The 27,573-nt window shown below is 54.4% G+C and overlaps 1 protein-coding gene across 3 annotated transcripts; it reads right to left on the bottom strand.

Moving 5' to 3' along the window:
* Positions 1-2,818: 2,818 nt before the first annotated feature.
* Positions 2,819-27,251, bottom strand: LOC120542001 (F-box/WD repeat-containing protein 11). Of its 3 annotated transcripts, XM_039774071.1 has the most exons (14): positions 27,122-27,251; positions 21,214-21,315; positions 18,773-18,835; positions 17,426-17,651; positions 13,010-13,196; positions 12,448-12,538; positions 9,087-9,224; positions 8,885-9,003; positions 6,046-6,295; positions 5,714-5,832; positions 5,432-5,542; positions 5,266-5,344; positions 3,854-4,047; positions 2,819-3,729 (listed from the first exon to the last, which is right to left on the bottom strand). In XM_039774071.1, exons 1-13 carry the CDS (start codon positions 27,248-27,250, stop codon positions 3,874-3,876), a joined length of 1,788 nt encoding a protein of 595 aa, XP_039630005.1. In that variant the 5' UTR covers position 27,251; the 3' UTR covers positions 2,819-3,729; positions 3,854-3,873. The 3 variants fall into 3 exon arrangements, with proteins under 3 accessions (XP_039630005.1, XP_039630006.1, XP_039630007.1); XM_039774072.1 differs by lacking the exon at positions 21,214-21,315 and having other exon boundaries at positions 27,122-27,246; XM_039774073.1 differs by lacking the exons at positions 21,214-21,315; positions 27,122-27,251 and adding an exon at positions 26,899-26,997.
* Positions 27,252-27,573: the final 322 nt, after the last annotated feature.

The raw sequence follows: 27,573 nt of genomic DNA, 5'->3' as shown, positions 1-27,573 counted from the left end.
CAGCCGTGGAGGGCCAGGGCCTGGCCGCCACCGAAATCCATCACATTGAGCCACCTGCGGCAGCACGTGTGCCGAGGGGGCACCAGCCTTTATGATGCAGTGGGCCGGGGGTGCCCCGGGCAGGTGCGGTCAAGCTAGCGGGCTTCTCCCAGCCACAAGGATGCGCAGCAGCCATCAGCGAGTGCGCCGCGCTTGGCAAACGTGCCGATCACAAGCAGTAATTAGCGGTTGTTGGTAAACCGTCTTGTCTGGGAGGAAATGTTCCATAGAGTGTGGCGAACCCCACAAGACGGACGCGGGCGGCCCCCGCAGAATGGGAAGAGCGGCTGCAAGGCGCACTGGGCTTGGACTGGCATCGGGGTCAAATGCGAGGCGAAGGCCTTCACACAAGTGCCGGGTCAAATGCGAGGCGAAGGCCTTCACACAAGTGCCAGGCCTGGCTCGGTCATAGCAATGAGCCGTGAAGAAAAAGGTCGGAGGGAGCCACCGGGGGGCGCCAGAGAGAGGCAACACTAGACAACACACAGCAGGGAATCCACCCACCATTGGCACCGGCTGAAAGGCGCTATACTAGACCGGGCAGCTGTTAAAAAGGCAAACACAGACTGGCATCTGCACGATTCTTTACGACGCTGCTGCCCTCTACTGCGACTGCAAGACACAGCGGGGCGGCGACTGGCACACCTGCTCCTCAGACGGCCAACGGAGGAAACGGTGGAGGGAGGGTCTCGGCCCACAAGACCACCAGCCAGCGAAACGCTCCGTGCCACGGGGCACCCTCACAGACCTGACCTGCCACACCCCGTATCGTCCCCCACGTCGGACCGGCAGGTGGCAGTACCGCTCACTCCCCACGCCGGGGTCCTCGGCTGCCAACGCTGGCCTTGGCCTGACCTTCCTGGCCGAGCCGAGCTCCTCGCTCAAAAACACGCACCACAACTTAACCGAAACGGCACAAATCTGACATTAATTAAAAGTTTTTTCATCCCAGGAGACATGATGAAATTTCCTGAAGCAAAACTGCAGGAAGAAAGTCAATAATCCCGCTCTCCTGTGCCGCCCTCCCACCTCTCGGCGTTTGAGTGGAAAAATAAATGACAGGCCGTTTTATCTGGAATTCCTGAGGTGCGAGGCTGGAGGCCCCAGTGTTTGTGCAGATGGAGGGAGGCGGGCGGGTGATTTGGGCGAGCGCACACACCCAAGGAAAGACTGCAGGAATGGCGGGCCTGGCACCTGCTCCGGCGCGGGGCCGTGTGCCGGGGGGGGAAGAGACCGCCAAGGGTGGCGCCCGCCCGTTTATATAGCGCCATGTCCATCTCTACCACTCATTGTGGCCCACCGGAAAACCCCTGGCATCGTCCTTTTGGGGATGGCGAGGTCTCGTGGGTCAAGTTTCCAGTGTCCTGTCCAAGAGGAGGACAACAATGACGAGGGCACGCGATTTAAACAAGCCGAGTGGCAGAGGTACCCTAAAAGTGGATAAAACAAGTCCTGTAAAAGAAAGGCACCTGCCTCTACAGTTGCTGCACGCCACGTTTGCCCAACCAAGATGGCATTCCGCTTGGCTTGTGGGGCTGGCAAGCAGCACTGAGCAGAGAGAGGGAGAGACAGAAGACAAGGAATGTGCTCACCACAGAGGACATCGGGCAAACAGTGGCTGTGCGGGCAACATGGACGCAAGAAGAGATGAACACTGGCACTTTGTCACTGCAGCGAAGCCATCATGCCAACTTGCTGACCAGCGAGGGTCACACTCATTGATACAGCCACGAGGGGGGTCCTTGACCTAATCTCTGCTAAGTGCCAGTTTGTTTTGGAATGCCTGGCACTGCTTGGTCAACTGGGTGGTCCAGGCACATGCAATGGCGGGCCCGTCCTGCTGCTCTCATTCAGTAAGGCCGGGCTCACTTAACTGATTCTGCTAGGGTTAGGGTGCTGCCAGAGTGAGCGATGATGACAACACCATGACGGGCACTAACGCAGTAGTGGCTTCTGAGATCTAAAGGCTTTCATTTCAAGGGCAGCGTAGTGTACCCAAGTGGGCCGAGACGAAAGCCTGGTTTGTTGATAGAGCTCCATGTAATTCCACAACTTGCTGAAGGTCTGCAGTGGGCATGAGGCCAGCCAGGGCCAGGCTGCAGAAAGAGGGAGGTTTGCAACAAAGAAAACTAAAATAAAGGCCACCAGACGGGTGGCACCGCAGTGACCCACATAGTTTTACTTTGATTCCCCCCAAAGTTCCAACGGAGGATTTCACCAAAGCCAAACGTCAACTCGAGCACAAAGTGCAGCCCGGCGGGCACTCGCCAGCCTATGCCAACGGCGCGACAGATGTGCCGTCGGGGCACCAGGTATCCCCGCTAGCAGCTGCTCTGTCGAGTCCAAGCCGTGCAAAACAGCTGCTGCTGCAAAAAGTTTCCCTTGGACTCGAGCAAAGCCAGGAATTTGGGCTCGGATTAAGCAATGTGTATTTTTCCAGCAATCCTCCGGCGCGTGTGCCACGATGTGAAACGGCGATCCTCACATTCACATCCTCTAGGCCGGTATCATGGAGGTGTAGCTCACATCGGGCGCTGCACCGACACAAAGTTAGACAAAACAGACGTCTGCGCCGCCTTTGGCCGCCGGGAGAGAGCGAAACTGAAGAAGATGTGAGAAGACGGGGGCTCCGCGCCGCAAAAACCCCACCCACCCGCTCGCTCGCCGGGCACAAAGTCAAGGGCGACGCCCGCTCGGCCCTAAGCCCCCAGTACCTGGCGTGACAGCGCCTCCTCTTCCTCACGGGACCTCCACCTGCTTTGACAGCCCACCTGTAATACAGTCAAGTACTTTTATTCTTTTCAAATAATAAGATTTAAAAAAGATTTCCATATACAACACCATTTTTTGACAAGACGTGTTTACAGCTAAACTGGGCCTGACATTACAGCTCATGTAAAACTACGAGACGAGACCACCGCCTCCCTCATTAGTACATTTAAAACAAAATTAAAAAAAGAAAGAGGACCCCTTGACAAATCCAATTTTCTTCACAGATGATCCGACATGCACTCCTGAAGAAACCGTTTATATAAAAAAAAAAAAAAGTGCAAGGAGCGGAGGTCTCCGTCCGGGACCGGGATGGCGGGGCCTTGCAGCAGCAGCAGCAGCACGCGGTGCCCACTGGCGAGGCTCCTCCGGGCCCGACAGCCGCAAGGTCTTGCATATCTGAGGAGTCTCGAGGACTTAAAGCTCTGGAGATGTCACTTGAGGCCTGCGCGGCCCCCAAAACCGAAATGTTCAGACCTTGCTGCCCCGAGGAATTCTAAAGCTTGAAGAGGAGTGCACAGCACCACAAGGGGCAAAGGGGGCAACCCCCCCCCACGGCACGGCTCAGAGCCAGTCCTTCCGGGCCGGGTGGGTGCCAAGGGCATTCTGTCTATTCAACTGCCCATCCTGTGTTGAGGCTCTCAAGGTAGCACAACACACAAAGCAAAGGCATGGCGGCGGGGTCAAGGGTCAAATGCCAGTCACTTCGGATCGTCGTCTGGAGGCAGCAAAGGAAGAGTACATTGAAACGTCCGCAGCTCAATTCTCTTTGAAGAACAACACAAACAAGGTGGGGCCGAAAAAGGAGAACGTGTCCCGCATGTGCATCTCCGCTCGCCCCCAGTAAACCAAGAGATCGACCTTCCCATTGGCAGAGAGGACACCAAGCTTCAGTGTCGTCGTCCACAGAGATCCGACCCCCTGGAAGACAAAAAGCGGGCGTCAGAGACCTCGTGCGACCCCGTCTTACGTGGGCCTTAAAGCGGGCGTGCCTGCCGGCCGAGGCAGAGCGCACGCTCCCCGATGGGGGGCTGGGGGTCCATACCTGCCGGGGGTTGCAGTCTGTTATCTAGAGATGTACGTGTAGGTGCGGGAGGGCGAGCGTCCTTCATTCTGTCCGTTGGAGGCGATATTGGGCGAGACGTTCAAGAAGTCCCAGATCAGGATAGTGTCATCGTGGGAGCTGCTGATGATCTGGAACTCGTCAAACTGGAGCCTGAAGACGCGGCCCGAGTGCTCCTGCGTATCGGGAAGAAGAGGAGACGTTAGAAGGTGCCCTTCGCCACATCGATAAGAGCGACCCGACGTGCGGCGTGACCCGGGCAGGACCCCGAGATCGTAAAGCGAGTTTACCAGAAGCGTGCGAGAATAAATCAGGTATGCCGGGGCAGCTGACAGACATACCACAACAGGCATGTAATGTCTTTGGAGTGGCTGAAAACCACAGCGGAGACTTCAAACACCGTCAAATTAATGAATGTGGAAACCGCGGGCGCGCGCACGCACACACACACACACACACGGGCACACACACAGGGCAGGGTCAACGCCACCTCACATCCAGGAGCTCTCTCAGCACACAGACATCCCAGAGGGGGCTCGTTTCTTAGAGCAGCGTCCCCCCCTTCCCTTCCCTTCTGTACTAAAGGTCTGGCACTCGTTCAGCTGTCAAAGCTGTGGGCCAGCGCGGTGACCGAGAAACGAGCGCCTGTTCCTGTCAGCAGCAATGACTTAACTGGCTCCAGCGCTAGCTAAGAAATGCCTTTCCAACTCCGAGTCGGACATTCAACCTGTTCAGCGTGTGAACCCTAACTCGGTCATCTGGAGGGACACAAAATGTCCGCTGGTGCCATGACTCATCTGGCTCGCCGTCCATCACGCCAACGGCGGCGGGGCCCTCACTGCTTCAGGATTTCAAACTGCCAGCACTCGGGAGCTTCAGCAGCCATCTGCAAAACAGCTAACTGCCAGATGGGCCACAAGGCACGGCAAGGGGGGCGGCACACGGAGTCCTTGAATCGAGTTCACTTCTTTGGTGAAGATGTTCAAAATAAGCAGAGTCCATCTGGTCACCTTCAAGAAAACAAGCAAGCTAAACGCCTGGGCAGCGTGACAAAAGAAGGGGGCCGCTAGTGCTGGGCGAGAGCCGCCGAGTACCGCCACGCGTTTTATTAGGACGCGGCCTCATCACCTAACCTCACCTCACCTCACCCGAGCAAACACAAACATCAAGTAACGGACCGTACGCCACAATGGCAGCCTAAACTCGCCCCTTATTCCAAAGCACATGGATGCATGAAGAAGCCCACTTTAGCAGGCTGATGACGACGTGGGGGGCAGCCGAGTGACGTAGTCCGCTGCTCTGCGCACTTCACGCTTTTGAGGAGGATGTTTAGTGCGACAGCCCCCTCTGCTGGCCACACACACACACGGCACAGTCACAAATGCAATACTTGCCACCAGAGTCCGCAGACACAGTGTGCTCGCCGGTGCCCTCGGGTCCAGTGCCGCCTGCAAGTCCCAAACTTTAATTTTACTGGGAGAGAAACAAAAAACAATTATTACAGACCAAGTGCGACAGACCACCTGTGACTCGTCAGGCTGGCAGAGGGTCCCGACTTACCCATCGTAGGCCCCGCTGACAATGCGCTTGTTGTCGAAGCGGATACACCTCACTAGCTCCTCGTGGCCCTCCAGGACTCGCAGGCAGGCGCCACACTCGATGTCCCACAGCCTGAAAGCAGACACAGGAGTCACCTTTCTATCCTCTCGTCGACGAAAGACTTAAAAAAAAAAAAAACACTGGCACGCTGTCTGCCCAAATCTGACACGACAACATCTTCTCCCCTTTGGTTTAACGCGAGATGGCATCAATGCTAAAATCTGGCAGAAGGGACGCACTGACCTGATTGTGTTGTCCGATGAGCCGCTGACCACTAGGCGGTCTCTGTACTGCAGGCAGGCGATGCCCCGCTTGTGGCCATTGAGCGTGCGCACAAACTCACACGTGCTTGTGCTCCACACCTGCGTAGGAACAACAGAAGGGGCATCAGACACGAGGGGTCACACAAAATGGTCAGGTTGACAAAATTCCAACGATTAGGGACGGCTAATGAAAGGTTAGAGAGAGCCAAGCAGATTCAAGCCAAAGCTTCTAGTGGCCACGTGAAGCGGCTCACCAGCAGAGGCCTGGCATCGTCCACTCACTTTGACAAGAGAAGATCGTTCAAACGTTACCTTGATCGTGCGGTCCCCCGATGCAGAAACAATGTATTTGTCGTCAAAGTCCACCACGTTGACGGCAGCACGATGGCCTACTAGGACACGTCGCAAGCTGATATCAGTAGGAGAGGCCATGTCCCAAACCGCGATTGAACGATCTTTTGAGCAGGTTACCATCAGCCCGTTACAGAAGCGTAGATGCAGAACAGCTTCATTATGGTGGATTAGTGTATTGAGAACTTCGCCGGTGTTGACATCCCAAACGCTGCAGAGAACAAAGACAACAACCGATTCATCAAGATGCTCGGTGACCAAAGAGTTGCGCCCAAAAGCACAGGTTCAAGGTGCCTAAAAACAAGGCTAGGGACAGCCACGGCTGCTTAACACGCCCAAGCCCAGAAGCACAACTACAGCACGCCAGTCTGTGTAAAGGAGGAGGAGGAGGAGGGTGACATGCTCCTGTCATCTAGGGACGCTTCCCAGTAATGAAGTGCTGTGACCCTCTGAATTCTTGTCATCTCATCACAGCTGCTGGCTTAACTGGAATGTCATTACTTGTGTTACACATTCCTGAGCGAATAAACCGAGGGCCGCGCCACGACCCGCTCTGCGTGCCTTCCTGTCACCTTAAACGGCACGGTCACATCTCTAGTGGAGACGTGCGTCACTCTGTGATGGCACAGACACGGGCATCATGACTGTATTAGCACAACAAACACTGAAGGTCATCTGCTGGCCCTTGCAGACTCTTTTTAAGAAGTGCCCAGTGCGGACACAGGAACGTCAAGTCAAGTCACCACTAAGGCCATATGAGCGTTACAGGTAATGCAGGACCGACTCAGGCAAACGGGAAGAGCGCAGTACCTACGAGGTCACTCGCAAGGACCAACATCCCCAACCGCCGCCAGTCACGTATCACCCATCACATTAGAATTAGAACAATCTAGACGAGAACAGGCCATTCAGCCCAACACAGCTCGCCAGTCCTATCCACTTGTTTCCTCCAAGAAAACATCAAGTCGAGTTTTGAAAGTCCCTAACGTCTTACTGTCTACCACACTACTTGGTCGCTTATTCCAAGTGTCTATCGTTCTTTGTGTAAAGAAAAACTTCCTAATGTTTGTGCGAAATTTACCCTTAACAAGTTTCCAACTGTGTCCCCGTGTTCTTGATGAGCTCATTTTAAAATAACAAGTCTCGATCCACTGTACTAATTCCCTTCATAATTTTAAACACTTCAATCATGTCACCTCTTAATCTTCTTTTGCTTAAACTGTAAAGGCTCAGCTCTTTTAATCTTTCCTCATAATTCAACCCCTGTAGACCTGGAATCAGCCTAGTCGCTCTTCTCTGGACCTTTTCTAGTGCTGCTATGTCCTTTTTGTAGCCTGGAGACCAAAACTGCACACAGTACTCAAGATGAGGCCTCACCAGTGCATTATAAAGGTTGAGCAGACCCTCCTTGGACTTGTACTCCACAGATCAAGGCGCTATATAACCTAACATTCTGTTAGCCTTCTTAATGGCTTCTGAACACTGTTTGGAAGTTGATAGCTTAGAGTCCACTATGACTCCTAAATCCTTCTCATAAGGTGTACTCTCGATTTTCCGACCGCCCATTGTGTATTCAAACCTAATATTTTTACTTCCTATGTGTAATACTTTACATTTACTGACATTAAATTTCATCTGCCACAAATCTGCCCAAGCCTGTATGCTATCCAAGTCCTTCTGTAATGATATAACGGATTCCAAATTATCTGCTAATCCACCTATCTTGGTATCATCTGCAAACTTAACCAGCTTGTTACTTATATTCCTATCTAAATCATTTATATATATTAAAAATAGCAGCGGCCCTAGCACTGCCCCCTGCTGGTCACCACTCTTAACATCGGCCAGTTCTGATGAGGTTCCTCAACCATCACCCTCTGCTTCCTGTGTCTGAGCCAATTCTGCACCCATCTAAAAACATCACCCTGAACTCCCACTTCTTTTAACTTGATGCCCAACCTCTCATGTGGCACCTTATCAAATGCTTTCTGAAAGTCCAGATAAATAATATCATAAGCTCCACTTTGATCGTATCCTTTTGTTGCCTCCTCATAGAATTCCAACATGTTAGTAAAACACGACCTCCCTCTTCTGAACCCATGCTGACTGTTCAGAATAACTCCTTAGACTACGATTAACGTTAGGGACCCGTCACACTATGGTAAAGATTAGGGTTGGAGGAGGGCATTTTGTGATGGACATTGTGGGCATTACCTGACTTATGCCATACGTATTGCAGGCTGCACCAGGACCCTTCTCAGACACAATGGCGCCATCACACCTGACGGCCGGGCACAGATCAATGCACCTATAGCCAGATATGAGAGAACACATGGACAGCAACTTGTTCTGGACTGCTGTGGACTGGCACTGGGCGGGCATCAGGAGCAGGTCTACCTGGTGTAATGATGCAGGAAAGCAGTGTGCGCCCACACCCATTGGCTCTTAGCTGTCACCGTATCCTTGCGTAGGTCCTAAATAAGGACATTGACAGGGTACTCTGGGGTCCTTACCCCATTCCCACAGGGCAGTTTGTCTCCCAATGCCAAGCCCACCTCTACTTCAGGTCGCCTGCGTTTGTCCGTGTGCCCCTCACTTGGCCTTCAGAAGACCGAAATGCTGCCAATCATAATAAATGAGCGATCAGACGACACTTTTCCAGAAAGGCATCACCTTCATCAAAAAAAAACTGCACTTGCTGACACAAATGGTGCCAAAACCCAAAGCCACCATCTGAACAATCCCGAGAGTGAGCCTGCTCATTGAGTCCGCCTTGTGGCCTCGGGTTCAAGGAACTTACCGCACAGTGGAGTCAGAAGAGCCCGTCACAATGACCCTCTCGTCATACTGTAGGCAAAGTACTGAGCCAGTATGCCCGGTGAGTATCTTCAGACATTCAAGTGTTTGCTTGTCCCAAATCTACAATGACAAACGCAACATCAGGGAGACCGTCTCCAAAGAGCAGAGGGCAGCGCGAACCCTCACCCTCACCCTTATCCCACCTTAATAGAATTGTCGCGCAGACCACTGATGATCTTGTCGTCATCGTACTGCAGACAGTACACGCCTTTGCTGTTTTCGGAGCGGCACTGAATACGCTGCAAGTTATGCCGCCCACAGCGCCAGTTTGCCTCAATTGTCTGAAACACAAAACGTCAGCAGGTCACTTCTCAGATATAAAATGGTGACATTGTGATTTGAGATTAGGTTTGGCACATTTAAACGTGTGCCTCAAAGTTCAATGAGGAATCTTCACCAGGGGTGGCTTTCAAAACCCTTCTGGGGTTGCACACAAATAAGCTGCCTAAGAAATGAAAGCCACCTTCATTCCTGAATAGCCCTTGTGACAATGACGCAACCTAAACTGTACAATGTCAGGCCATTCACCCTTAAAGTGGCACCTAAGAGCTCCCTTACATCAGAGATTTAAAACGTGTGCCAAACGCCAGTTCGTAAGGGTGCGGAGGAAACGATCCAAAGCAGTCAGGTCGGCGGGTGGACTGACACCTCCGAGGCGAGAACGTGAAGCGAAGCAAGTGTGTGCCACACATACACGAGAGTTGTACCTGGCGACGTCTCAACTACGACAACGGCCCAACTTAACCGACATTCAAAGCTGGAGATTAGTCCACTTAATGGAACTTCACGTGCCAACAATAAAGAACAGTTGGCATCCTATAACAAAGGCACTGGGCTTTCAGTACAGCCCACCCTACTGCCAATGCTGGTCATTCAATGGCCATGCGCTTCACTTTATGTTCCTGTTAATAATGAGAAACCCGAACCCTAACTTGGGTTCCGCATAACTCTGGCCACACAGTGCGAGAGTGAAAAGTTCTTTCCAGTGGCCGATCTTGACAGCTTTGACGAGAACATGCCCATCGTCTCCAATTACCCTGGCACGCTAAATTTACTTTCTCAAACACACCCAACGGATGGACACTTGACGTTCCCCAAAGCTTATTCCCGAGATCTGGGGCTCCTTGACGCATTTACATTGACTGGCACTGCATGAAAATGGCTGCCCTGTCAATCGCGGCACCCGAGTCCCGTTTAAAGGCTCATCGCTCTTGTAGGGCACTCCCTACGGGCGGCTGCTGGTATGCTGGCTCATATCGTGTAAAAGCCGTAAACTAAATGTGCAGCAGTCCTCATGCTTTACTGTCGGTGGCCATTTGTCAATTCATCTTCTCGCTTTTTAAAGCGACTGCCTGCTCCAGGCCTACAGAACAAGTGTGCATGGAGGACAAGAGTACTCCAGCTACCCTACTGCACCATGCCCATTATGTATGCCAGCCTGTACATCGAATGGGCACTTGGATCCGATTTCCGGTTCAGACATTCATACACGATGACCAAATGTTAAGCTTTCAGCAAATAAATACAATAAATAAATAATATTCCGAATGTACTTGGGGGTCGCTGGAGCCCACACCCTGCCCCTACACTGTGGCTTGGCACGTTTCTGAGGACCCAACAGAGCAGTGTTGTGCATGAACTAGAGCCGATCAAGAGAGCGCCCTCACTGAACGGGCTCAGTTTCTAAGGACGCTGAACTTAACGTATTTGCAAGTGAAGACCTCGGACGTGAGCGAGTTCACTTGTAGGCGACATTCGGGGTCTGCTTTAGGTCCAACTGAGACGTCAAGTAGGAGTGGAGCCGAATCCGAAATTCAGATAAGCACAAATGGCGGATTTTTACAAAGATTTAGTTTGTATGAACGTTTTGCCATTTATTTGTATTTGGGAAAAAATAACGTCAACTCTAATCGCCCCCGTCTGTGTCACCCAGGCTGACATGAGCACGTGGTGAAGCTCTGCTTCTGCTTTTAGGAAAACGTTGCAATTCCGAGGCCATTTGACATTTTTTCTCCGTTGGACACGCAATACTGTGGTGGGCTGGCACCCTGCCCAGGGTTTGTTTCCTGCCTTGCGCCCTGTGTTGGCTGGGATTGGCTCCAGCAGACCCCCGTGACCCTGTAGTTAGGATATAGCTGGTTGGATACTGGACGGATGGATGGATGGACGGACGGACGCGCAATATGTGACGTGAATTTTGAGGTTCATTCGCCTACAGGCTGGCTCCAGTGTCACCATTTGTGTCACACAGCGGCAAACAGAGCGGTCATTTAGATGTCTATTTCATTTCCTTTTTGACCGCATATGGTGATAATGTGCTTGTTGCTGGGTAGAACATAAAATGTATTTAAATAAAAAGTCATCATAAATATTGGACTTACTCAAGAACGCCAAGAGCCTACTCGTATAAGACATGAAAATTTGAAAAACGTAAACTCCTAGTTCATCTACTCCGACTCCTTAAGCGAACATGAAGTGATGACCTGTGAACGCGACTTTACTCATTTCAATCTGTGAACTGAACGTGAAGCGAGTTCTGGACTTCACAGCACTGCAACAGGGGGCTGTGGGGGGCTGACCTGTCAAATAAAAACAGTCGTGGCATCAGGGGTGTGGAACGCACAAGAAAAGTGACATTTGAGCCAACGTTGCCTCCAACTTGTCATCACTTTTCTAGTTTTTAAGCGTGTGACACAAGCAGGTCCCTGCTGCCTTGAGGGTGGCTTTATTGTGACATTACCGATGGCTGCAGATGGTGGTCACTTACGTCCTCGGGCCACTTTGTTGGGCATCTCGTTTGAAACGGCTCATGCTACAGTGGTGGTGCAAACCGAGAGCTCTGGGGTGTACTGGGATTCTTTTAATCTTTAAATCTTCGTTTCAAGTGACAGGTCTCAAGTGTTACGTAGACATAACAGGGAGCCAAAGTGCTTCCAAGTGTTAAAAATTCAATCTTTACAATCTTCACAGCTAAAGGAACAATCCGGTGGGTGTGGAAAGCGACTGAAAGCCCACCTCACTCCGAGTTCTGCGCCCACTCCTATTTAACTTAAATGGTTCCTAGTGCAGCTCTTCTCAATTTCCAGAAGTCACATCAGTGGGCCAAACTGTGACTTCAGCACCAACACAAAAAGCCTGCGAGCCCCCAGTGGACCCCGCAAAGCGCCACACTTCAACACGTCTGCCGCATCATCACCTTAGGAGGCCAGCAGGCCTTTCCTCATTCGGGCACATCGAGTCTTGTACTCGGTGACCCACAGGTTACTCTCGTGCTGTGAATTCTCAGGGTGCTTAGGGTGGGCTTCGCAGTTTCCTTGGTCATCAAACATTTGGCCCTGAAGTTCAATTTTGACTCGTCTCGCGTTTGTTTACCCACGTTACCCCCACGTTGGCTCTAATCCTGTTGCCCTTTCCAGTTACCATTTGTACTTCTGGGCACAAACACCCGTTTAAGCCTGGAAAGAGGAGGGTCGGCTGTTGTGACGAAGACTATAAAAAGCATACCTCAATGTCCTGAATAATTTTAGGGTACAGGGATCTGTAGTAGGAGTTGGGTGGGATCTCCGTCGTTCTGTTTTTGAAGAGATACTTCTCCCTGCAAGAGGAAAATGTTAAGAGTTTAAACGAACACTCGAATCATCCTTGGTACGTGACAGCGCGAGGCGCCTCACCGACGGCAGACCGCTCTTCATCACACGCACTAGCAGGTGGACATGTGGCCGCCCACGCCCTTCTCTTGGGCGCTGCCAGTCCTTTAGTGCTTACCGGGGCTCCGGCTGTTGGCGCCGACACACTGGCAGCCACTTTGATGCAGTGAAACAGGGGCCATTACATATTAACATTAGTTTAAACATCAGAAAAGGGAAAAACTGGCCACAAACAGGCACGCAGGTTAGGCAGGCAGGTCAAGGACGAGGACGCGAGGCGCAGCGGCTCGCTGCTTCGGCCATTTGCTGTTTTCTCAGCTCATGCCAGCCTGCAGTGCGACGTGCGCTGTTCCCACTGGCCCACAACTCTCATCGCCTACGTCACAGCAGCAGTGTTTTCGCCGCCCTGAAACGCTTACCACTGGTGCCTCTCGGAAAGGCCCTTCCAAAGGGGGTCTGTGCGCACCATCCGCTCGATCAGCTTCTTCCACAGCATGCCTTCAGAGATGACACGCTGCCACTCCTTACACACCAGCTCGGCGGCACAGAGAGACCGCGCGTCGAGGAAAGAGAGGATGTTCTCAGCTATGTGGTCCAAGCCCTGGGCTGTGGAGGGGGGAGACAGAAAACAGAAAATAAAAAAGGCTGGCAAGGCAAAGGCATGGAGGACTCGAGTTACTGCAATGTCTGCGACAGCCGTCTGTTCATCACACGGAATAATCCAGGAATGATCAGCCGATTAACAATTACAGGTGGACTTACCTGGGGGGCAGCAGCAACAACAACCACCACCACCACCTCGGCTGGGTCTCCACAATCTGTGTCTGCCTTAAACTTTAGTGGCTCTGGGCTGGGGACCCAAATGAATGAACACACGCACGCGCACACACACTCTCACACACACTTTCACACTCTCTCTCTCTCTCTCTCACACACACACACACTCTCACTCACTCTCAGTCACACACACACACTCACTTTCACTCTCTCTCTCTCTCTCACACACTCAGCCCCCCACCCCAATTTCAAGGAGGAGTTGAAGTTCCACTCCTTTCACTAATGAGGTTTCAGCTGCCACCTAGTGGCCACCATAGGCGCACACACACACACACAGCCCACTGTTCCCTAAACGCCTTACAGCAGCACAACAGCCACTCGACGGAGGCTTTACGAGACCACAAGGCCATGTGTGTAATGGAGCTCGAGACCACTGCGGACTTTTATGTCAGAAGTCCAAAATCAACCCCCCAGCACTGGGAAGTAAAACAATCCAATGACATTCCTACGCATTCATCCAGGAAGCAGCATCTTCACTGAAGTCACTCCAACTGGCAGGAAAGCAGAAGGTTTTGTTACGTCGGACCAGCGTCACGGTGATGACGAATTGTGACGAGCCTTACTGGACACCGAGGCCAGAGTTACGCACGCTGACGTTAAATGCGCCCAACATGACAGTCGCTTTCCCTACCCGAGTCATGAAATCCTTGTACCGATTGACTGGCACTGCTCACTCACTGCATGTTTTCTTACGCCTGATAATGCATTTCAACATTTGGACAAACTCTGAGCGAGAGCAGGTGGCATCAGGTGGTCAAATGCCACTTACTTGTCATTTTACACAGACACCCTCTGGCCAAATGGAGCGTGACTGGCCAGTACTGACACAGTAAAGCCTAAACTGTGATCGGCCGACACCCCCCAAGAGGTTCCAAGTGACAAACCTCTCACCTGGGCTAAAGGGCACTGCTGCCTTGGTAGGTCTCCTTCCCTTGGACTGCCATGTGCCAGAAAGGCCAATTTGGTCACGTTCATTGTGAGCCAAAGGGGGCCAAGTTTTTAAAGCGAAATGCCAACACTCGCTGTCCCTCTCCAGACAAGCAGCCTCGCCAAATGTCCGAATCTGACCCTCACTACTTTGTCTCCCAGACGCCTGGCATTTCAAAGACCGACTCTGCCCAACACAACGCATCTGACGGGCCGAGAGGATGACTTTATTTTTAGTAGCTTTCAGTTCATTCAAAATGCTGCTGCAGGAATTACTACAAGAACGAGACAACGTAAAGGCGCCAGGCCGGCTCTTAAAGCGTCACGCTGCGCTGCCCCCCATCTTAACATACAAAGCCTTACATGGCCGAGGGTCCGGCTTACTTATCTGAACTTCTCCTTCTCTACAAGCACTTAGGACGCCAAGGACTACTTCCAGGGGGTCCAGCCGCTCCTCTAAGAGGTCAGGCTGAAGCCTTCAGTTTAGTGGACCCCGAGTAGAGCCGCTGACGGACTGGCGCTGTGTGTGTGTGTGTTTGTCAGCAGCACTGAAGTACAAGTCTGCCACCCCAGAGGGCCACACTGGCTACTAACCCTCATTTCCGTGATTAGCGACTCGTTTTTGCTACCAATCAGCTCATTTCATTGATTTGCTATTAATGACCCAGACCCTTTAAACCAACGCTGGTCCCGGAGGGCCGCAGTGGCTTCAGGTTTCGGTTCCAACCCAAAGGCTTCGTGATGAAGCCCTCGCTGCTCAAGTGGCACTTCTCTTCTTCATTTTGGTTGTCTCGCTTGTTAAGATTTTAAACCCTCAACTGCTTAGTCTGGTGGCTCCCCAGGGTCAGAGCTTGGCCACCCCTGGTAGAAGTAATGACATCGGTTATTAACACCTGCCTGTTCTGTTTCTGTTCGCGGTACCCACAGGTGCCACTCGGTGCCTCCGCTCTGCTGCCTATGGAAAAGTCAGCTCTGATCAAGCAGCACTGGAATCCTCAGGTAGAGGGGTCCTTTCATCCGATTGGCTGGCCCAGCATGGACTCAGCTATGGAAGGGCCAATAGCGGGAGGCGAATGTTGGCCGAGGTTAACAGGACTCTGGGTAAATCTGTCTGCTCCTATGTGGACGTTGAGGATTTGGCATTCTGAGGCGGCCATGACAGACTGGCCACCTGGCTCTGTGAAGAGGGTCTCTTCTCTTCTGTATTAACTTCATTTTTTGACACCCAACCTACCAGGTGAGGGGTCTACGCCAACCCCACACCCCGATCCTCTCAACGTCCACCTTAACGCCCCTTAAGGTGCTGCCAGCCTACCGATCCACCGACTCTCCTTCCTTGCTGTATTTTCATGAGTAACACCCGCCATCCCACTCTGCCAACCCGTCACCACCTTTGCCATATGGATGGTCCCGAAGGTGTAGTAAATCAAATCAGTAGAACACGGCCAGCATCCTAAGGGCCGCGCCCAACCGTGGTCTGCACGCTGTCCGTCCATCTTCATTAGGGGTGCCCTGATAGTCCCATCTGTCGAAAAAGAGGGGCTGGGCACACAACGGAGAAAGTAAATCAGTACGTGACCGGAATGTTCTCCTTATACAGGAGACGGGAAGAGCATGAAGGAGTGAGTGGAAGTGACTGGGAATGCATTAGAGAAAAGAGACGCCAGCTGTGCAGAACCACCAACATTAAACAGAGGGCACTCGCTGCCAGTCGCATGTCCTTGTTCATGCATTGAATTATCGAGCAGTCACACGTTATCATCATCGACAACGTCCGGCATGTTAAACTTTCTTATTCATGGCCCCATCTTCACGAAATTTGGTAGGCGGCTTCCCTGCGCTAACCAAATCCGATGTACGTACTTATTTCAGTGGTATCATGCCACTGTCGGCCGCCATATTGAACTTTCTACGGTCTTTGTTACCTATGGGCCCATCTTCAAGAAATTTGGTACAAGGGTTCCCAACGCTAACTGAATCCTGCTTACGTACAGTTTGTAAAGCAGGACGGGCTTCAAGTCACTTTGGGCCTGCACAGACTCCAGACCATGCCACCCTCAGAGTGCCAGTGTTCACTGGCACGTACTAAACGGCACATCAGAAGCATGTCATGCTTTACAGACGCAGAACCACCACACAAGTTTACCTCGTCATCTCTAAATTTATAAAATCCAACGTCCGTCCGTCTGTCTGCTTGCTTTTCACAGACTGAGATCGAGTTACTTTTCTAGAATATTCTTGAACATTCTGCTTCATTGCACTAAGAATCAGAGTTCGCTTGCAGGAGCGCTTTATTCACACTAATCCGAGAGAGGGGCATGCGTGACGTCAGGAGTGCGGAGCCGGGCAGCTCTCCCCACTCACGTGCCAACCTCCGTTCGAGTCGCTCTACCTGTTGCCATGTGTTGGAGCGCACCTTGCCTCCACTTAGCTAGTGATACCCGTTTGTTTATTGGTCTTTTTAAAGTTTGTCCCATTTCACTACCATGCGGACGATGCCACGCGGGGCAGTTAGTGAAGTATAAAGCAATCTGCGAGTGCCAACCGCACCAGACGGCCTACAGACCGTCTGAAAGAGCTGGCAGAACTCATAGGGCAGCCTCACCGAGGACTAGACGGAACCCAACGACAAAGAAATCACCACAAAGACAGACAACCGACTGTTGGCATCCAAGTTACTTTGATCTTTAAACAAATCGGGGGTACATTTGTCTTTGATCTGACGGCTTTAATTACAGTGCCAGCCCAAAAGTGAACGAAATTCAAGTGTCTGCACTTTTCAAGAATAATCCCCTAAGGTGAGAGGAGGGCATCTGTGGGTGCCAGTCTGGCTGCGGGCACGTGTGGTGGGCCCACTTGCAGCGTGGCCATCATTTGAATCCTGCCGTCAGTTCCGATTTACGACTCACGTGACAGATGCTCGCCATACGCACGCGACTACTGCACGCCTCTTCTGGTTAGATAGCCAAGTGGCACTGCCATCCTGCGCCACATTTCTTTCTCCGAGCCCACTGGCTTCTTTGAACCTCAAGCAGGGACTGAGCTAATGAAGTGTGCCAACAGGGTCTTACCTGGAAGGGCAGTGATGAAGTCCCTCTGCAACATGGGCTTCAGGTACGAGTTGATGTGACCATGCTGATAGTGACACATGCGAGATATGAGGTGCTCTACAAACTCCACTTGGTCGGATTCGGACCACTGGTCAAAAAACTTGATGCACACGTCCTTCTCCTTCTCGTAATTTCCTTCGGAGGGGCGTTTTCGAGACACGATCACTGAGGAAGGCCCATTGGTGGTCTAAGGCGAGAGAATCAAACAACAACATTAAAAAGTGACATTTAAACTGCCTGACAAGTTAGAGTCACCCTCCCTCTGGAGCGGCGAGCCATGCGACCGCAGCAGGCTGGCATCGGGGCACCACGTGAACATTTCAAAGTTGAATCAAACGCAGTGTGCCAGAAAACCCAAAAGTCACCAAAGGGCACCTCAGTAGAGCGAGGGTATATTAGAGGGCAGACCCCACCAGGTAACCCATAAGCGCTGGCCCGTGGGTGGCATTAAAGGTATGGTGGCATCCGCCCTTTAGGCAAATTCAATGTATTTATTACACCAGTCTGCCAAGATGCCTGTGGTGTCTATGGCACGGCACGACTCGGAAACAATTCTGTCAAAAGTCGGTCACAAGACGCCACCCCATCGAAAGAGGGCAAGCTGGCAAGGCCTTCAATCCAAATGTCGTCCCACCTTCACTTACGCACAAAGGTGACTGAGCCGTCCGGTAACAGCATTCCAGGAAAGCCAGGAGTGAAAGTGGGCAGTTCACCCAGCCCGCGACACGGTGACCACGAGGAGGCCGAACGACACGACTTACTTTGAGCTTCAGAGAGGGGCAACCATTCAGTCAGCAGCACGTGGGTGGGGCTGCCATCTTTAACTTGAGCAATGCAATGGAGACACCGCGGGTCACACACACGATCAAGAGCAGCGCCCAGCAACACGCACAATTCAAAGGAGATGCCAATGGCCAGCAGATAGAAGTGCCCGTGTCACGCCGCTCTCCCCGAGTGAAAGTCGAGTTTTTATTGAAATGTGACGCATCGCTTTGGACCCTCCGGACCCACGGCAACGGGGCTGTCGAGGGGGGGCTCAGTCGGTATGCCAGGCTGACGAAAATCACAACAGCAGGTCGGCATCAGCAACACCAGCGAGACTTCCCAGGATATCGAAAGCAAAGGCGCATCGAAACCTTCAGGATCGTCTCTCACGCGCCCGTACACAAACACACGCACACACAGCTGGGCAGTCTCTGGGCACACGTGCCCGCCCGCCCACCATCCAGCCAGGCGTCCTCCGAGACGTCACATGACAGCCACCACTCTCACGCGTTCTGCTGGGGATGGAAAGGCGTGGGCACCCACCTGAAACACGGTGGTCTTCTTAGGAGAGTCATCTTCATTCTGCGCTTCCATTACTGACGTATTCTGCGAGAGAGAAAGAGGCAAAGTGAGACATCAAGAGCGAGCGGTGGCACGCAGACGGCCGGAGGGGGCAACACAGGCATGGCACACCAGAGGGCCAGAGCAAGACAAAGCAAACAGACATGACAAACAAAAATGGGGACGGGCACAGCCAGACAGGGCAGCAGAAATGGGCAACACTGAGGCAAAGAGCGGGCAGGGGAACCGGTGGGCATGCAGGACCCTCACTTGACCTGCAGCTTGGCAGCCTAAAGATGGCACAGAGGTGATAGCTGGGGCCAGCACTGCTCTCCAGTGCCTAATACAAGGGGGTCACCAAGCTCCGCCAGCAGCAGGACCACCCACTTCCCGGGAAGGGCATCCAAATCCCAGCTGGCAATCACTTAGCGATTACGGGACAGCGATGGCTGGAAAGCAGGCAGGGGTAACTGGTGGGCGATGTGTTCTACCTCCCAGTCCTTACCCGTCAGCTGAAACGGGCATAGGGTGCCAAGGCCTAATGGCCGGCAGGAATGCAGGCGAGCATCTCAAGTGTCTCGGGCCACAAACTGGGATGAAGGTGGGAGGCCTGGCACCAAGATGGGCACATGTGCACTACCCAGGGTCACCGCTCACACACAACAATTCACGCCTGTGACGACAGGCACCCACCCCCATATATTAGGAAACAAAAGCCTGCTGGCCGGCCTGCCCGCCACCCCACCGAGGTCTTCTGCAACCCGCCACTTGACAATTGATAAAGGACACCGGGAATGACCCAGCCACCTGGCACCACTCCCACCTCAGTCGTGTCAAACAGCTGCACTGGCTTCCCCAGGGAGGCCGGCCGGCCGGCCTGAGGGGGCTGGCATGGCCGCAGTTGATGCCACGTCTACAGAGATGACCCCCAGACCAGCTGTTGGGGACAGCAAAGGTGTTAATGAGACAAATGGACAGAACGGGCAGCAGGCAGGCACCGCCATCATATCGTAAGACAAAGGACGGACGACACTGGGGGGCACGTGGGGCGTTCATCAGCCATTAACCGCTGTCACTGTCTGCAGGGTCCGCAACACCAAAATTCACCCAACAAAAGGTGCCACCCATTACCCCCCATCACCTGCCAGGCACACACACCACTTGTCAATGTCACAGCAGATGGCACCATTGGCTCTAAACCCAAACAGCTCCAAGTGGGCACCCTGCTCTAACAAGCCACGGGGACACAACTGCCACCAATGTGTGTGTAAATCAGGTGATCCCACATATTACTGGTACAGAGTTTTAGTAAACGAGCGGAGACCCTCGAAGGACAACGAAAACCAGCGTGGGCCCCCCCGGTGCCAGCACACGCATATGCAGGCAGACTCAAAGCGCACACCTCAGAAGGGGTGGCAAAGGGGGCACAGTAACCATCATCAGAGCCGTTACCACCCCAGTACCGCTGGCTAAGCCCTCGCCAACGACATGCTCACGAATGGGTGGAGATGGACCCGCCATTAGGGCACCATGGCACCCGAGCTGCTGCTCCAAGGACATCACATGGCATGACCAATCGCGCTCCGTTTAAATTCCGTCACGCCACAAATGGCAGGATGTCCCAAAGGGATGGCGCTCATTCACGCTGGCGTACCAATTGTCATGTGATCACAAAAGCCACGGCGATCACAGGGCAGGAGTGAAGGCAGCGAGGGCCGAGTGCCCACTCTTCAACCCAGGTACCCAGACATGCCCTGTGGCGACCCCAACGCTTGGTCACCGGAGTTTTGGAGAAATGCTCACCAATCCGAGATCCCCGTATGCACCCAGCTTGGCTCCAATGCCCACTCGTGGGTGTGTTTGCCACAAATGTGCCACACAAGATGGTGGATGAACGCCCACCGGGTAAACCCGGACAATCCGCCGGGCCGAGCGAGACGTCTGGGCAGTCATTTCCGGAGATTCCTATCCAGGCATCCGAGGGCGACGTGGGATGCCCGCCAACGAGTGCCGCCAGGGTCACCGAGTCTTAGTAGCCAAGTGTACCTTCAGCAGTAAAAACAGGGAGCCGGAGGACCCCGCACTGCAGCCCTCTAGGACCACCGAGGAGGGCATCTAAGAGCAACGCCGTAGCTGGCACAGGCCCAAAACACCAGCGCCTCCCTCGTACCTCCTGGACACCCAGAGGAGAGCCACCCTGAACGTGCAGGGACCAAAGCTAAACAGCGGGCATGGGCATCAACACCCTCATGCAGAAAAGCACAGGCATGCAAGGCAAGTTAGTCCAAAGCGTCTGCCCAGGCCAAGAAAGCTGCCAAGGTCACTCACATGCACTCGATCTCACTCACACGGGCAAGCGGGCAAGCAGGCAGGCACTGGCAGAGTCTTGAGGTTACAACACAACAAGGAAAATAGAGAGGCACCTGGAGACACCGGACACTGGGCATGCTCTGCAGGCACCTCAGCGCGCACATGCTCTCTGCCAGGTTGGAGCAGCCTAGCCACAAAGACCTGGGCACAGAACACTGCAGGAGGACAAAAGAGAGGAAGGGAGAGAAGAGGCAGTTAGAGCCACGCAATGACGGGCACAAAAAGCGGCCGAGCGTCCACAGGCTGGCACCTTCCAGGTGCTCCTCCTGCGCCCACCACTCCGCCCCCGAACCCCACCCTGCCCTCCAGATGAAGGGGCCACAGGCGTGGGCTCCTATTCCCGTGCCCGGCCCATCCACCTTCTCCCTACCCACGGATGGCCTGCGCACGCCACGCTCAGCTGGACGCCTACCCAAACGTGTCTGGTCACATGCAGTTTAGCGAGGTGCCCGCAGAAAGCGGTCATGCAGGACGTGCGCTGGCACACTCGCTGGGTGAGAACATGCAAGCATGACGGGTGCCATCCTGCCGTGACATGCGCAAGCAGCAGACTGCGCCTCCACTCACGTCAGCAACACACAAGGACCCAGTGCCACCCTGCTAGGTGGCAGCGGCAGGCTCCTCACATCATCATCATCATGGAAGCCGACGGCCATGAAAGCAGCAGCTCGAACGTCCCACTGGGACCCCCATACTGCCTCTGTCTGGTGGTCCACTTTCTGAGCCTCACCAACACAACGCGTTTTAAAAAGAGCCCACGCGGTGCCCAGCTGAATACGAGATAAGCCCACGGCATCTCCTCTTCCTCCCACTGCCAACACCGCCGCTGGCGTCTCCTCCTCGCTTGCTTTGCGATTCGATGCCCTGCTGTTGTCACAGTTCAGTATGGGCACACTGCGCATGCCCCTTAGCGGTGTGAGCTTTCCCAGCAGCCTTTAATCATCTATGCCAGCCTGCACCTCAAGAGACCGAGGGCACACACCAGGACACCTCATTGCCTGGCACATTAGTGCAAATAGAACAAACCAAACCGGGGGTTAGATCAGCACCCGCCCCAGGCCTGCACCCTCCGCATAAAAACCCACTCGCCACCTTGTAAAGAGGCCCGCTGGCTGGCAAGTCAAACAACGCCACCCAAGAACAGAGACAGACATGGAAAGGCGGCAGAAGCGGCCGCTGCCACCATAGACTGCGGGCCTTCAGTTCGAGAGACCAAGATGGAGCTCGGCTGTCCGTGCCACTAATGGAGTCGGGCAGCACCAACACGGCGACGCTCCTCGTCACAAAGACGCCATGCCACCGTCACAAGGGGCTCCAACAAGGACCTTCACAGCACAACACACGACAGGTGACGTGGTGGCCCTCCGTCTCAGGCCACACTCTATGCCCACCCGCTGGGGGCTTCTTGTTAAGGGAACATCCCGATTGTCCTGGCACTGGTTTTGAGGTCCTTCTACGGAGCTTTTTAATGTCACCAATGGTCATTTAGTGGCCTCGGGACCAAAAACTATAACAATAATAAACCTACCATGCTTTGAGTGGCAGTCATGAGTGCCCAATTTCTTATGTGCCAACTGTTGCCCGCTCCTGCGTTCTCCACTGTTTTCACTTTAGGAGTCACAATTGACAGACGCCCGCCTTTATTCATCCATCAGTGCTCTTAACCAGGGCAGGGTGGCAGGGACCGATCCCAGCAAGCAGTAATGATGGGAATGTGACGGGCACAAAGAGCGCCACGAGTGCAGGTGCAGACCACCAGCTGCCACAAGGAAACACAAGCAGGACTTTGGATCAAGCGGTTTGCAGAATACACAACTGGCAAGGGTGCCATCACCTGTATAGAAAACATCCCCCATCTGGCACACGGAGAGGGTACTAACCAAATGACAGCCTGCGGACCCCCGGCCCACTGTCGGCACACACACACACACACACACCCACCCCACGTCACAAATCAAAAATGGCAGACGGCGCAGACCGAGGGGCAAAGGACGGGCAGCGGTTACCTTGAGCTACGGTCGTTAAGGACCCCTGAAACACAACGGCCCCGTTCGAAGGACGGCTTCAGTGACCGAAGAGAGGCCAGCGGGTCAGGCATCGAGTCCACGCTGCCCGTAGGGGGTGCCAGCTAAGCGGCGCTACACGTCACGGGACCACCGGCACCAATCAGCTTCTTGCCCACCTTCCTGTTGACCCCCCCACTTAAGTTTTATGAACTCTGAACTACGACGGTACCCGCTAAATGAGGACGATGAAGATGAGGAGCCAATCACGGAGCACTTCAGACAATCACAAAATGGGTTTCCATGGTCACACCTAAGACCACCATGTCAATGCCAAGCTTCAGCCAGAGTGGCATAACACACGTGACTCGCCGTTTCTGGAAGGATGAACTTCACACAACGAAGGGCACACCTGGGTTCGGAAGAATGCCACCTCCCAGACTGCACGGTGCCAACTATAAAGCTTAGCCGATGAGGGGGCAATGGCAGGATTTGGGCTCAGCATGACGGAGCCCCCGCGCACAATGCCAGGTCTGGACAGAGCCCCCCCAACCTCAGCCCTACCTGAGCCCCCTTTGGGATGAACTGGAAGGCCGGCTGGCAGCACACTGGGTGCCCAACAAGCTCACAAAGGGGTGCCCCTCAGGTGCCCACAGCGCTGGTTTACCCAAGCACGAGATGCGTGCGCTTCCTCCGCCATTTTCTTCTCACTCCACTGAGCACTAAAGTGCAGCCGTGAATGTGCCACACTAGTCATGGCACGACTCGGCTGGTAAAGCATTTGTGACACGCAGAAAGCCCACTATGGCGAGGACACGGTGGGCTGCACCGGTGGTCTCAGCCGAACGCCTGCCCAGCCTGCTCCTTGGAGTCAAGAGAAACGACGACGGATTAAGACGCACAACTTGGCCGTCACGATTTGTGCCCGAGTCTGAGGGGCTCGCTGCCAAGATGGAGAGCATTTTACAAGTACCCAGCAACGAGCAGATTGTGAAGGCGGTGGGCACAGAAACCTGTAGACACACGGGGGTCCCTTCCCTTGGCCGGACCCTCCTTGTTTGTCTTTGCACCAGTCAGCCTTGAGAGAGCTGGCCGGCTCCAGGGTGGCCTCGTCTCTCACTGGGCAGAGGGCTCCCGCTTCAGCGATGACAATGGGCACCACTGGACCAAGCAAACCAACGGGCCGTCCCAGCAGTGACGTGCAGTTACAAGCCAGCAAGAATCCCAGGTGACACCAACTGGGGACACTCAGCATTAGCAGGGCAGTTCTGGAGCTTCAAACCGAAGTACCAAGATGGCACCCAAAGAATGACGACCCCGTGGTAGAAAGAGGAGCCTTGCTATTGCATGGAAAAGACCGACCAACCCAAGGTGCCAAGAGTGCCAAGGCAGATCGAAAGGACATCAGAATGAAGCACACTGGCACCGAACAGCACAGGCGACCAAGAAGCTTGCTGCTGGCACCGAGAAGGTCCAGCACACACTTTACCGAGTGGCACCAAACACCCAAGACAAAACAAGGGCTACTCTGCCCACCCGTCGGCCTTCACTCCACACTGCCAACCTCTGAAGTCGCGCATTCCAGCCAGTGACGTCAGCCTGGCAGTCCGGGCGATGTCACAGCGTGCCAGGGGAGCCGTCTTTAGAATTGAGGAGGCTCTGAGACGGCCTGGCAGACTTGGTGCCCAAGCGAGGGCTGCAAGGACAAAGAGTGGGAAACAGTGGGATGCCAGGAGGAGCCCAACAGCGGCCAGGATCACTCGGGAGATTGGCACCTGAGTCACGTCACTACAGGCCGACACGGTGCCACCCGCTGCCTTCACACGGGAACTCGGACCACTGAAGCAGCCCATAGAGGTGAAGGCTGGGGGGGCTCACGGGCAAGTCGCCTTGGAACAGAGGGCCGGTGCCCGTCCGGGGCAGGCAGCTCTGTGCCGCTTTTCAGGAAGGCCGCCACTTGTTCTCTTGACCCTTCGCCCAGAGGCGAGTGGGGTCAGGAGCCACGGCTTTGGGTGAGCGTCACTTGAGGGACTTCCCCGGTGGCCGTAACGGTGACAAGTTCAAAAGGGCCGACTTCAGTGAAACGAGAGATGTGGACGGGTGGCCGAGGGGCTCGATGGTCGTGGGGACCCTTTGAGTCACGCGAACAATAAAAATTGAGGTAACTTACAGTAGGCAGGCTGTCTCAGCAGGTGGCACCTCTTCCTTACTGCCAGGTGGGCACACTCCAAGATAAGAGAGCCCAGAAGTCACCGTCGGCAGATGTGCCACCCACCCTCACTGCTTGAATGATCACCGTGTCTGGTGTCTATTCAGTGCCAGCGCTCTATGCCAATGCCAAGTAACCCGAGCCGCTGGGGTGAAACGAGTCCCGTCAAGATTTGGGGACTGGGGGGTCTTTACAGACGGTTGCCCAAACCTCAGCAATTCCCCGTCTTCAGGGCTTCACGTTTTGGCTCCCACTTACAACTCACCCATTGGCGCTGCTACATGAACCAATGGAGGGGTGCCTGGCACACCTTCACCCGTCAGGCCTTGGTCCCCTCCACAGTGACATTTCAGGACCAACCAGCAGCAGTGCCACCACCACCCCACTCACTCCGCAGCTGAAGTGCCACTTGTACGGACCACCGCTCTGTGCACATTCTTCATGGGCACGACCACCGTGTCGCCTCCTTTACTCAGCTGACCAAAGACCCCCCAGCTACGCCAGTGAAGCGCCCAGGAGGGGCTCTGGGGAGACGTCGGTGTGAATCTCAGCGCCAACTCGCCTCGTCTGCCGGTCACGTCACTGACCGAGGAGGTCGCAAGGGGCTCAGTGGCGACACTTGAACGGCGAGGCGGTGACCTGCTGCCCAGCGAGACTTTTTAGGCCGCTAACGCCACCCCCATGGCCGTTGCTCTTACGGATCCACAAACGGGACCGAATGTCATCGGCCTAACCTCGACTTCAAAACGCCCCCACCGCACCGGCTGCCACTAGCGTGTGAGAATGTCACCGTCCTCGGCTGTCCCCATGTGTGACCACTCGACTCCGACCCTCGAGGAGCTCCAAAGACTCTCCGCCAGCCGCCGCACTCGCGCTCAAGTAAACCGGGGAGGTGAGACGGGAGGGGTCCTCAGGCTGGCGCTTCCATCGACGCTCCTGGCGGCGCGGCTTTCAGTGACCTTGCCCAGATTAAACGTCGGGGCGGCTTCCAGCCTCCGCTGCATGTCAAGGCAGAAGCCTCAAGGCCGGCGCCGAGGCGGGGCGAGCCCGTGAATCCCAACCCACCCCACCCCCCGCATACCCCATCGGCTCCTCACTGCAACGAGCGGCGCTGCGGCCCAGTGCGTAACGGCGTTTAACCCAAGCACTACTGATGCCTCGAAAACTACACATCGAAGCGCGGCCTTCGACACACGAAAAATCAGACTATACCCGAGAAGAATGCGGTGCTACAAGCGCCCAACCGGTCCCCCGGAACACCACCAGGCCGCGCCGCGGCAGGTGACACCATGGCTACGACAAACAACCACGGCGCCCCCTCGCTGGGCCCGCGGCTCCTCAAGAAGGGCCACCGGCGAGCCGCCCACAGGCTCGACGAGGCCAGCCCCCCCACCTCTGCGGGGATCGGCAGAAGAGCAAGAGACTGGCTTTCTTCCGATGCGAACCTTTTAAGCGGCTCACCGGCAGAGCCACTACGGCGTGCCGGTCATAAGGCGAAAGGCGGCCGCAGGCCCGAAGAAGCCTACCGTCGGCCGGGCGACAACAGCAGCCCTGCTGCGTGAGACGTTCACCAGGCGGAGCTGCGCACTTTCCCCGCCCGACACGAAGTTCAAAGTGAAGCCCGGAGATTCCCCTTACGCCGCCCGGTTTGCCTCTGTCGCGTCCGGGCTGCTTCCTCGGGAAAAGAAAAAGAAAGAAAAAAAAAAGGCGCGAGCCAGGTGTCGGTACGGCGGCCGCCACGGCACTCACCATCAGCTCCAGGCTCTTCTCCTCGATGTCAGGATCCATGTTGTTGTTTCCCCCGAAACTCGCAGTGAAAATGGAAACCCGCTGCGTCATGACGCGCACGTCCTGCGCGGGCGGGGTTGGCGCGCCCATTGGACAGCAGAGTCCGGCGGAGCGGAACAGAGCCCTCTAGCGGCTCAAGGCGGGCTGGGCCGAAATGCGGCTTGACTGCTGCTCAGTGACGTCAGAGTGCGGAGGGCCGCCTCCAAGAAGCTCGTTGGATTGTCCGGCTGACCGCGGCGCACGCGCGTGAACGTGGCGCTGATTCCTCTTCTTTAGCTGCAAGTCGCGCCTTCAGTCCACGTTACTTTACAATCGGCGGTGTACTGCTTAGTGCCAATTATGGGGTGGCCCAGCGACGTTAGAAGCATAATGCAGGTGAGAGCTGTGGAGGGCCTGGGGGCGCGCACACACAC

The sequence above is a fragment of the Polypterus senegalus genome, chromosome 13 (assembly GCF_016835505.1).
Source record: "Polypterus senegalus isolate Bchr_013 chromosome 13, ASM1683550v1, whole genome shotgun sequence".
In the NCBI taxonomy this organism is placed as follows: Eukaryota; Metazoa; Chordata; class Cladistia; order Polypteriformes; family Polypteridae; genus Polypterus; species Polypterus senegalus.
This window is presented reverse-complemented; position numbering and strand designations above follow the sequence as displayed.

Bases quoted from the DNA above. Each gene is read 5' to 3' on its own strand.
- LOC120542001 (XM_039774071.1), bottom strand. From the start codon at position 27,250: ATGGGCGCGCCAACCCCGCCCGCGCAGGACGTGCGCGTCATGACGCAG. The intron at 9,225-12,447 runs GTATGCTTTTTA...TTTGTGTTTCAG, and splicing joins AAATTATTCAGGACATTGAG to ACAATTGAGGCAAACTGGCG. The intron at 5,833-6,045 runs GTAACGTTTGAA...GTTCCTACGCAG, and splicing joins CGGGGGACCGCACGATCAAG to GTGTGGAGCACAAGCACGTG.